This window comes from Budorcas taxicolor, chromosome 9 (assembly GCF_023091745.1).
Source record: "Budorcas taxicolor isolate Tak-1 chromosome 9, Takin1.1, whole genome shotgun sequence".
In the NCBI taxonomy this organism is placed as follows: Eukaryota; Metazoa; Chordata; class Mammalia; order Artiodactyla; family Bovidae; genus Budorcas; species Budorcas taxicolor.
Window position 1 is genome coordinate 72,436,596 of NC_068918.1, and position 12,454 is coordinate 72,449,049.

Consider the following 12,454-nt stretch of genomic DNA (forward strand, 5'->3'; position numbering starts at 1 on the left):
TGGCCTGGAGAATTCCTTGGACTATACCATGGGGTTGCAAAGAGTCAGACACAACTGAGTGACTTTCACTTTCACTTCATTTTACGAATGAACTTTTAAGTAGCCCCTAATTTTCTGTTAACCTTGAAGCTATTCATTTTCTGCCTAGGGCTTTTAGAAGTAAAAAATGTACATCCTTAATATTTTTGTGCTTGAAGGTGGACTTGCAGTATCAAAGTCTGCCTCCTCTCTAAGGCAGAGAAATTACATGTCCACTGAAAACTTGTGTTGGGCGATCACCATTACAGGATGGGCCACTGCACTGGTTTGGTAACCTTTATTTGGAAACCTTTTAAAGGAAGAAAAAGAAGTGGAAAAATTTATGACCAGAACAGTTAATGAATATTAAAGATAGAGACTAAAGATCTCTTTTGTTATCCATTTAAAATTATAGCTAGAAAAGCATTTACTTTTTCTAAAAACAAGTGGCTTAAGGAAATGCTTAGTATTGCTTGGTTTTTATTTCGCCTAATCTGTTAAGCTATTTGCAAGATAGATTGCAATTTCGTTTACTTATTTTCCAGAAGTCTAACTCTGTTCAGTCTTTTTATTTAATGTTTGCAGACTGAACATTATAAGTTTCAAATCATAAAATAACAGACATGCTTAAGCTTTAAACCTAAGCATGGTGTCATAGGTTTAATGTTTGGGAAGTCATCAATTACTGAATTTTACTTTCTACTTTTTGTGTGCCCTTATATAGAGCTACATAAATTACCTAATACTTAGAAGTTCCCGGTGAGGCTTATTGTAAATAGACTCCTTTCCTCCCGACCCCCCGTTTCAGCCAAGGGCTGTAGAAAATAGTTTTTTGTCATTTTTCCAAAAGCAGTTATCTTGAGAATTTCAGTCTGTTTTCAGCCCTAGCCGGAGACCGGAAACTGCTGTGCTTGGTGACAACCTGCTCTCTTCTGCCAGTCAAGGTTCATTCTTTCCTTGATGTTCTTGACCTTGCCTTAGCTCTTGACAGTGCTTGTCAGTTATGCCCTTTATTCGGTCAGCCAAATAGACTTTTAAAATACCGCCAACTACCCTGGGTTTGACCTCGTCCCATTCCACCCCATACCCGTACTCCCAGCTATTATTATTCCTCTTAGATGACCTTTTTTTATACCAAAATCTAACTTCAATCTAAAAATTCAGTGATTGGTCTTCTCTCCTGAGAAGTCCATAGTCTAATCCAAGTTTAGTCATCTTCTGGTTCTTACCTTTCTTTTCCCTTAGCTTTAACCTGAAGGCATGCGGATGTTTTTGTCTGCATACCAGCCTCCTTTCCTTTTCTCCTGAGATGCCTTTTTTAATGAGTCACTTATCTTCTGTTCATGATTTTCTTCTTGTCTCTGTTCCTCTGTTAACTGTATCCCCAAAGAACCTGTTTACCTGAAAAAGGCAAACCCCTCAAAGGCTCTCTTGCTTCTTATTTAACCACTTATTTCTGTATGCTTTATCTCTTGGTTTACTTTAAGCTTAGGACTCTTGTCTGAGTTTTCTCCTTTCTTTGCATACAAATGCTCCTGTAAGACATCTTACTATAACTGGCAGCCTGGCTCAGGACTTATTTTAATTCTAAGACAACACAAAAAACTAGAAAACCTTTTCAGTACACACACTAGTTAGTTAACTTTAGTTCTCCTCTGTTTTTCTTCTTGAATTCCATATTTATTACAAACATGGCTCATTTTTCTGTTATTGCCTGTACTTTAGCTTTATTTCATATAAATATCTCAGTAAGTATCTTTATACATTACTGACCATTTCTCTTTATCATGTGCTAATTCAGTTTCTTCTTATGCCACAATTATTTAATTTTCTCTCTAGCATTTTTGTTCTGAATTTTAAAAATTAGTTATTTAATCTACTAAAGAATTTTTAATGTAATATGGTTAAAATAGAATTAAATTGTCATTAACATGATTTCAGCATGTTTTTATTACTAGGAAAGTCATAGAAAACAAAAATAAATTTGTATTTGAGTTACCTAAAAACTGAGGATTTTTTATATAAAGAGATGGTTTTCTATTCTGTCTGGATTTTCCATTCTTAGATTATTTATTGTTTTGAATCCAATACCTGAACATTATATTGTGTCTCCCCTCCCTCTTTTTTTAATAGTAAATTTCTTGGGATTCAGTAATAAGAACCAAGGATCTTTTCTTTTTGATTTGTCATATAGTCTTTTAAAAATTATTACCTTAGTTTTATTGACATAGTTAAGATTTACTTGCAATAACATTGCCAGTTATTATCTATTTTAGTTTTATACAAGTATCAGATTATAGGTGCTTAGAAGTTACATGACTGAGGGACAATTATTTGTTCATTTTAAATATGATTGCATTATATGTATTTTACTTGTTAAAAATGCCATATTTGTTTTTGTCAAAAAGGCCAGTGGATTTTATTGTTGAGCCAAAGCAATTCAATCATATTTAAAGAAAAATTAGGAGATGGTCATTCTGTTCAGAATAATTGCCAAAGTAAAATTAATCAAACTTGCCTAAAATTAGCTCTAATTATACATTTCTTCAAGTTTGCTAAGTAAAAATATTATCATTAATTTTTTTTCCAATGGTAGCACAGCTTCTTAAAATTTTCCTGGTATGAACTAGTGTTAAATTTTCAAGCATCACTGAATTAAGAGTTTCTGCAAAATCTCTCTTACTTTAGAAACTCCTAGAAATGTATAAACATTCATGGGTGTTAAATTAATTATTTATGGTTTAGATAACATTAAATTTTAATTTCAGTTGTGATTTTTAAAAAAATCCCTCTAATTGCTTTTTTCTTAACATTTTTTCTTAATGTTTTCAAATTATTATTGACCCAACTTAAAGACTTTTTGGCCAGCAATATACAACAATTCCCTGAGTACATTTTAATATTTCCATAAATAAGAAAATGAAAACACAGTTAGCCTTACTGACATCTTTCCCTAAGTAGAGCGGAGGGTATACTACTGTGTAAAGTTAACGTGTCATGGATATAATATTCTGGAGACAGTGGTGCTTGGAAATGTTCATGTCTCCCACTAGTCGTTTGTATGTGTAATTGCTTTTCATGTTATTTGTGTATTTGCATTCACCTTGTGTTTTTGGTGCTTGTTAAAAATGTTTATTCCATTTTTCAGATTCCTCCTTTTATCGTTCAGTTTCTGAATGACAAAGAGACTCCCAAGTGTGACTTCAACCAAAACTAAGTCCAAGAAGAGAGGGACTCTCCTGTCCAGGGATATTTGATAATTAGGCTAATCATTCCTGTCTTGAGATGGCATCTGAATACCCCCTCCATAGCTACTTTCCCCCAACACTAAGAACTTCCCAGCTCTTTCATTTGAATGAATTATTCAGTAAAACATGGTGAAAATAGTCCAGAATGTATTTGGTTCCCAGTACCTGAAAAACTGGGGGTTAAGAAAGCCATCAGAGTTAGACATCTAGGTGTTTCTCTCCCCATTTGTAGATGGAGATGTAACAGTTAACTTTGAAAATTCAAACGGGCACATGATACCCATCGGAGAGGAATCTACCCGAGAGGAAAATGTAGTAAGATCTGAAGAAGGTAATGGCTCTGTAGCTGAAAAAGGACCACCTCTGGAGGAAAAGGCAGAAGATAAGAAAGGTAAAATCAAGAGAAACCCCACCATTCTTTTACAGCTCAAAGTTGAGAAGCAGGTCTTGGGCTCCACATAGTGACCCTGAGACCAGTAGAGAGGAGTTCTATAAATACAAGGAGAGAAATGATAACTAGCAAAGAGAAATGGGATGGTTTCCTCAGGTAGATACATCCATTTTATAAGCACATCATTTAATGTTTTATTAAAGAGGGCTAATTAATGGTAAGAATCAGAAGTGGTGGCTTCTTCTATCGTTAGAGGTGTCTGGGAATGTTATCCTTTCATCAGGAGTTTTTTCTCAGTATCTTCTTTAAAAAAAAAAAAAAAAAAAGCCAGCAGTCTGAACCTTTCTCTGCAGGTGACTTGACAGTTATAGCAGCTTCGCTTGGAGGAATAGCAAAACAAGATGGCTCACTCAGCCCAGCACCACCTCTTCAGAAGTGGGAGCTTGGCTGGTAGCATCCACACACCCAACACTGTAGTTCTGATCCAGGCTCAGACGTTTCTGGGAGACCAGGAATGGTTCCCAGTAATGCCAGGGATCTGGATTGCTGGAGTGGCCATAGCCTCTGCCCCATGATTTGTCTGTGCTGTTGGAAATTTTAAAATCTGCCAGAAACGATTATGCCATTCCCAGAAGCTTTCTTTTGAAACCTTGGTTTCCCGTGTGAAATACTGTGGTAAATTACAGAACTGCAAAATACATGTCTGTCAGGGACCCCCAGAACATTCACAGGTTCCTGGGCACTGACAGAGACTGCATTATCCATACCACATCTGTCACAGCTGCAGGAACCCCAAGCCTCTTACGCAAGCCTGAACAGAAATGCCCAGTGGAACAGTTTAGATGATTTCCTGCTACATATAAATGAATCGTCAGGAAGTAGGCTAGTTTTCCATAACGTCTCCTTCTGAGTTGGATGGCAAAAATTTGTCAGACCTAATCTGAACTTTCTAGGCGTTTTGAAGACTCTTAGAAACTGCTGGAAGGAAATTTCTCTTCCTCTGTTCTTGACCCAGATCCTCCAAAGACAAAGGGAATGAAAGAACATTTGACAGATGTTATAATTCAAGATCATGTCCTCGGGTAGTCCATAGCGCCTAATTATTTGCATGTAAATTAGCCTTTAAAGTTTTTAGAAGCCTCTATTAATAACCTGTTGAAAATTATTTTGCTTTATTCAGTATTAAGTATGGTGCTCATGGAGCTTTACTTTAGTCTTTCTGTTGAACAACTCTGGTTATGCTTAAGAATACTGATTATAAGAAATTACTAGTGTTTTTAGTGATACGATTCCTGGAAAATAAAAGCAAAACAGACCTGAATAGATTTTAAGAGTATTTAGGTGAAAGCATTAGTGCAGTCATTTCATTTTTTTTACTTTTATCTTTTTTTTTTTTCAGTCCAACTGTCCTGTCTCACCACACTGTTAAATTTCAGACCCACCTGTGGTTTTGCCCTGGTCCAGCCTTTTTTACATTCAAGGATCACATCCTTCATTGTGTAACAGAGCTGTCTCTAGTGCTTGCCTTGTCCATGTGGAGTATCAGTCAGTGGACTGGACAGGCTTCAAAGGACGTGTTTCCTTTATCAGCATAATAAAAAGTTGCTGACAGTTTTATGTTAATTAAACCCTCAGGCCTGGACGTCCCAAAAAGATGGCGGACTTCATAGGTTCATGGATATTTGAGAGATGTTTTTGTTTTCCTATTTTTTATTTTGGACTAGTACATTCTGTTCGTTTTGGTCAAATACAAGGTCCGAGATAGCATCATGCTTTGGCTGGTCTGTACATGAGGAGATGAAAATGCTGGTCTTGCTACCACAGCCCTAGTAAGACAGAGGAGCCTCCCTTTCACTGTATGGACAGTGTCCCCACCGAAGCCATGCTGAGTGAGGAGAAGCCATTTGCTGACACTGAAAGGAATATCAGTCCTAACCAACATCACAGAGTATCATGTTAAATAGAAAATATCTTTTAAACAAACAATTCATTGCTCTGGAAAGACAGCATTTAATTCTAGAATATATATAGATATAGCTTAAGAGGCACTCTTACCTCTGTTCCTCTTCTGATCTCACTTCTTATGTGAGCTTACTGCTGTGCAAATCCACCTTCCCATGTTCTCAGTTTATCCTTTATTTGGGGGTTCAGTGTTCCCCTTCCTTTTGCATTAAATCAGCTTATCCATGAGCTTCATTTCACCTGTTAATTGGTTATATTTTCAAAACTAGTGCCAACCTGGATGCTTGTGTATCTTTTTAAGACAGCATATTGACATTTTAATATTTGAAATACCTGCATCAAAGAGAACAAACAAATGGCAAATGACCTTTACCCTACTCTGTGGGTAGGTTCTACTTAGGACTCATGGTATTTCTGGGGCTCCCAAGAGGCTCCCAAGTGCCCGATTCTGGAGTTGAAGCAGTGCGGCCTTTTCTGCCTATCGCTGGAGACTTTTCCCGTAAGCCTTCTGGGCCTGTTAGTCTCTCATTATTCCTTCTCAATAAATATATAAGAGGCAGAAAAACTGATCTGCAATCTGTTAAATATAGCATGGTATTAAATATGAGAAATCAGAAAAAGTATCAGATATTATTTCTGTTGAGTTGTTGTAGAGGGCTTTCCGTGAAGTAACAGGTCACTTGTGTGCAGTTGTTCCCCACGTGAGCATGAAGATATTGGCCACAGGGGCCAAGGAAAGAGCACAGTGAACGTGAGAGACATCCTTGCCTTCAAGCAGATCGTGGGCTCTATGGAGACCAGCATGTATATAGGCCACTGCAGTGCAAGATGCAGAGTGCTCTGGGAGACCTGAGGACAGCAAGCCAGGGAGCTTGCAAGGTACCAAATAGGATCTTAGAGGAAGATATTTCCAAACGGAGACCTAGAGGAGACCAGAAGGAAGCAGTCAGGTGAAGTAGGGAGTTGGGGGCAGAAGGGCATTCTAGGCAAGATGCAGGCTGCCTGCAGTTCTCAGTGTTGTTAAACTTGACTCTCGATGTGGTGGAAGGAGGCAAACCTGGAAGTGTAGCAGTCAGCCACTCGCCTCCAGACCATTGTTGTGACATGTAGTATCCTCATCAAGCCAGAGCGCACAGGCAGCCCTTTCTTAACCTCCTCTTGAAAACATTATACTCCTCTCCGCCATCTGTCTTTTCTTCAGATCATATGGTAATAGTAAAAAATACTTCCTGACTTATGTTCATTGTCTCCCAGATACAAGAGTTTGCTCCCTCCTGATGTGTGTGTTAATATCTGTCAGCTGATCAGGCGCATTCACTGAATAGACATAATGTTTTGAGCATCATGCTTGATGGGATGTAACACTTCAGACAAAAGGAGGTTATGATTTAGTCAGAAAAGCATACTGTTCGCATGCATGCGCACGCATACACACACGCACCCATTAGGAATCACCACAGAATAAACATAAACATTGGCTACCTGGCAAACACACACAGATAATTGATAGAACTTACAGAGGAAGGAGGATGGACTGTGCTTCTCCAAGAGTGGCCAGAAATTTTGTGTAGTGAGTGCATTCTCAATCCAGGAGGGGTTGTCATTCCCAACTGTCATAGAGTGAACCATCTCCTTCTCAAACCCAGTAGCTGGATAACTTTAGAATTTGAAAACCTTTAGGCAGATCTAAAAAAGATCCCCCAGTAATATGGCATAAAGGCAGAGAATAAGAGATGCGAGGGTTGTAGCAAGAGAGAATTAAGGGACCAAATGCACAGATCACTGTTTCTGGCTCTCAGTCTGGACGGTGCTCTTATAGGGCTGAATTATCATGCAGGAGGCTAAAGGTGCAAAGATGTATTGAAAGAACCGTCCTCTACCCTGAATCAAAAGACTAGCAAGTCAATGGGTATTTGTAAGTTTTACATTAAGATGTTTTCAGTGACTGTCAACTCATCTCTTTCTCAGCCCCGACTAACACTTGGTGATGCACTGGTTTGCCGGTTCAGACCAGGTGGGTTAGGAGAGCCATTCCTGTGTTAAAGACTCTTAGCAGCTTAGTTGAGGAGTCAAGATGTATAAACAGAAAGGCAGACATACAAAGGAGCCTCTGATAAATGTTGACTGAGGAGCTCAGACTATGTGTACAGTTAAGTTCATATGCAGGAGGGCTCCATGTGGGGTGTTGTGATGGGTGGGTTTCATGGCTGAGGAAAGGTAAAAGAAAAGTTTTATCCATTACTTACTGCACTTTAAATCACTTTTATGGTAGTTATACATGGATTGATGGGGATGTAGAAAAGAGGGGAGGAGTCCCACTTCACATGCACTGGGGTGAGCAGTGAAACAAAAGAGATAATAAAATAAGATGCATTTCAATATTAACATCCTTTCTTGGTCATTTACTAATAGAACAACATCTTCAGTAAAGGCTTAGTCTTGTCTTAACACTGTCTTACGTTTTCTGTTGTGCTCCACTTTTAAAGAAATGCTGCTTAGCTCTTTGGATCCAAACTCTATTTTAATTTTAATTAGTCACAATGAGAAAAGATAAGGATATGAAAATATGAATGAACATTCAGCATCTCCACTTTTTAAAATGACAGACTAATACTCCTCTAGTTATGCAAAATCTTACGTGAGGCTTCTATTTGTAGGTGTGATTTTTTTTTTAATGAATTTTAACCTTTATTTTTTCAAACTTGTTACTTGTGTTTACATGACAAAACAAGTTTGGTTTTTTTTTTTTTTTCTTTTGGATTCTGCACCCTCCACTACCTACAGTTGTGACACTGTTTGAAAAGGTCAGAGGAAGTTAGAGTAAAACAGGAAGCTGCCCCAGTACACTGGGAGAGCTTGAGAAAAATTCAATAGCAGAAAATAGTTTATTTTTCGGTGCACTGTGTTTCCTGTACCAGATTCTAGAGAGTCTCCCTTCGCTTAAAAAATAATTGATTTTTTTTGACCACAGTGAGACAGACACAGGGCACACATCCCTTTCAAGTTGATGGGGATTTTTCTCCCGAGAAAGTCCCTCAGTGGAGGGTAACCTTGAGCCCAGCCGCAGCTGTGCAGTCAGCCCCCACCCCATGGCGGTGTGTGTAATGCACTGATCTGCCACTCCTTGGGCCCTTCAGTTTCTTTGAAAATTTAGCACTCATACCCACATCATCGTCGAGCAACCCCCCATCCAGGTGTCAGCCCCTGATGGTGGATATTTACATTCACCATAGACCTCATCACAGTCACCTGTGCAACTCTTGTTTTATCACAGGAGTGATGAAGGGACCTAGAGAACACACCCCAGGTTGGTTTTCAGCCTTTGATCCCCTTTACCCCAACCTTCAGCCTCTCTGGTGCAGAAGCCCCGCTGGTTCCCAGGGCTAAGCAGCCACGTGTTTGTATCACTGTTGCCCTGTGCCTCGCTCCTTCTATGTGTATGGTGTGTGTCTGTATCAGTCTGCTTCTGTTCACTTTCTCATTTGTAGAGAACACTGAAAACCACTCTGAAACACCGGCAACTCCTGCTCCACCTCCTCCAGCTCTTCCTAAGCCTAAACCCAAACCTAAGCCCAAAAAAACACCTGTGCCTCCAAAAGGGGCCGCTGCTGGGGCCAGCCCCAAGGGTGATGAAGTGCCTCCTATTAAAAAAAACACCAAGGCTCCTGGTAAGCAGGTCCCCGTCCCACCACCCAAGCCGGCAAGCCGAAATGCAACCCGAGAGGCTGGTGAGTATGCCCTCTGTGGGGCTGAGTCTAGGGTGCTTGGCTCTGGGGTGGGTTCACTGCTTCTTCTAGGAACGATAGTCTTTTTGGTGTCTGGCGTCTTTGGATGTAACACCAGCAGATTCAGTTGTGACACAGAATGCCCTGAGATTCCTTTGTTGCTATCTCTACCAGGTGGATCTGTTCACCTCATTAGGTTTAGGGTGAACAGATGTCTTTCTTCCTGAGTCTCCACTATCTGCACAAAACCCAGCAGAAGGATACAGGGAGTTGTCTGCCTGATGAGTAGCGATGATATGATCTGACATTAGTGCCTTCTCAGGGTGCCACTCGTAGTAAAGGACCCACCTGCCAGTGCCGGAGACATAAGAGAGGCGGGTTTGATCCCTGGGTCGGGAAGATCCCCTGGAGGAGGGCATGGCAACCCACTCCAGTATTCTTGTCTGGAGAATCCCATGGACAGGGGAGCCTGACAGGCTATAGTCCATAGGGTCAACAAAGAGTTGGACCTGACCGAAGCGACTTAGCATGCACGATCTGACATTATGGAAATTTCGACTGGCCTGCCTATTGAGTTTATGGGTGGCTCTTTGGCTTGAGTTTTTTCTTTCAAAACATCTCAAGTTTGCACGTTAAAACACAACACATCTTTGACATATTTGCTGGATCTTAATGTCTTAAATCTTATAGTCATCTTTCTGATGAGAAAGGGCTCACATCACTTAGTTGCTCCACCCCTCCCCCACTCTCTACTGAAGTCACAACTGCTCAACAGAGTTGGACGTTACATGCTCAGTGTCCGCTTCCTGACCCCATAAACTTCAACATGTTACAAGGGGTGCGGTTGCAAGCTGCCACTGCAGATCACCAGGGGATGTTTGGGTGATTCCGTCACTTCATGTCGTGTGTGTCCAGCTTTCCCTTCCATGTCAGATGTGCTTAATGCAAAGTGCAGTCACCATTCTAGTAAAGTGGAATGAAGAAGCCTCCCCTGTCATCCAGCTTTTAAAAGGATATTAATCCAAATACATATGCTGAGCGGCTTTTTCCCATCACATGCATAAAAGTTCTCCATGTTAGAAGGTCTGCTGTGCCTAGCAAACCTTATTCTCCTTAAAATCAGCAGCCACTTTCTCAAAATCAACTACCATGATATGCCTTGGTGTTGATCTTTCCCTTTGGTAATTAATACCCATAATGCTCAGGTTCAGGGAATGGCTTAGGTGACAGTATAACAGAACTCACTGTAAATAGGTTGCTCTCTGCCAGTGTTCCTGTTGTCCACCTTTGACCTGGCTTGTCTGGGTCTCTTCTAATAAGCTCTGAAATGAACATCTCAGAATGCTGTGCCTGCAGGGCCTACAGGCCATTTTCTCAGGGACCAGCTGCCATCACACATCAGCGTCCGCTCCTGTTGGTGTCTATGTGTATCACCCAGACTACCTAGCACGCCCCAGGACAAATGCTTCAAGTGAGGCTGTTGCTGATTTATTTCCTGAAGAGAAGCCCGAAAGTCCTACCCCATTTCTGGGCATGAAGACCCACCTCCCCATGCCCCACACAGCAGCAGCTCACGATAGACTTGGCTCGTCCTCTGTTACTTCAGGAGAGATTTTGAGTTATTTCCAGGTATTTTATTTGAAGACTAATTTATTAACTCAGGATGTTCTTAAGAGCAAAGTACAGTCATGTTATCCACTGTATTAAAAGAGGCCCAACTGGCCCTTAGTGTGAACAAGAAGGTTGCTGTTCTCAGGGTTATCAGAGAGAAACAGGATTGCCTTGAAGTCTACCAAGCCCAGCGTGTGAAGATCCATTTATTGAATGTCAGTCATGCTCCTTCTGAATCCTACTCATATTCCATTTGTAACCATCTGGAACTTTCTACTTGGTAACTTTGCTTTATTTGAGTAATGTTGACATTTCGGAAAAGTTATTTCAAATGTAACTCCCGATTTTTAGTCAGAAGTTTTATACTGTTTCAAAAAATCTGTTGGTTCAGATTCTTCCTGTGTTACTAAGTTAGTTAGTCCTCCAGATCACCAGATACAGGTTAGCACATTCACCTGCTTTGCTAGTAAAGTAACATCTCATATGTTTTTCTTTCTCGTTGTTATACACTGTGTTAACAACAGAAATATTTAACCGAGAAGAGGTAGCATTTCATTTTTAATCGTAGCCATAATTAAATGTAACTTGAGCAACACTTCAGCAAAATCCTCATTTTAGGAGATGGTCAAAGAGAAATATATTAACATGGTGTGAATTTGCACACTAGGCTTAAAAATTCTTTTTTCTTAAGCAAGGCTGAAGTTAACTTTGCTGTTAGAAAAGAAAGAACTTTTTAAAAGAAAAAATAATTAGAACTGATGTGTAAAAGAAATTCTGTTCAACTTATCTAAGACCTAACTGAACATGATTGGACAGACAGCAAGTCTTTAGCATCTTGGTTGTGAAAGATAAATTTCAACTGTACTTAGACTCCAGGAGTGTGCTTCCTATGTTTGTCCAATAAGCAAGTGAAGATTGTTTATTTCAAAGAAACATTGACAAGCCCTGACGTGGGGGAGGAGAATTCTTGTAATTACAGGTATCTAAAACAATAAAGCCCTCAAGCCACAGAGACTTGTTTTAAGCCTGCATCTTTACACACACACACAGTAAGACTGGCTTTTCTCGGTAGGTCAGAGTTGGTAGAGTCATACATCTCATTGTCTCTTCCTTTATTTGTTCTTCTCCTGACCCTCCCAATTGGCTTCAGTAAAGTTATAACCAGAGGTAAGTTACAATAAATAACATCTGTGTGCAGTGTGGGTTGGCTCCACAATCTAACAAGATTTTTCTAATTTTTCTGTGGAAGATAGTTTGATCCCTCAGGAAAAAGAGGGAATGTACAGCCTTGTCACAGAAGAAGCAATTAAGGGAAATGCATTGATCATAAAGGTCATGAAATACTAGTTTAAATGTATTTCTATGATATAAAGAAAAAGAGGGTTAAATTTTATTTTCCCTGAAAATGGTTTGGTTGAAGGCAGTTCTGTCCAGAAGTAGACCAACGTGCCACGGCCATGATCATGACCCTGGCTGTCCTCCTTCCAGGAACATAAGTA

The 12,454-nt window shown here is 39.9% G+C and overlaps 1 protein-coding gene across 1 annotated transcript in view; it reads left to right on the top strand.

The window, feature by feature from the left end:
• Window positions 1-12,454, top strand: part of PHACTR2 (phosphatase and actin regulator 2) — a 140,230-nt gene that overhangs the window by 81,549 nt on the left and 46,227 nt on the right. The window contains exons 4-5 of the mRNA XM_052645847.1: window positions 3,499-3,657; window positions 9,108-9,347. Coding sequence (XP_052501807.1) covers window positions 3,499-3,657; window positions 9,108-9,347 — 399 coding nt within the window. The remainder of the gene's footprint in view (window positions 1-3,498; window positions 3,658-9,107; window positions 9,348-12,454) is intronic.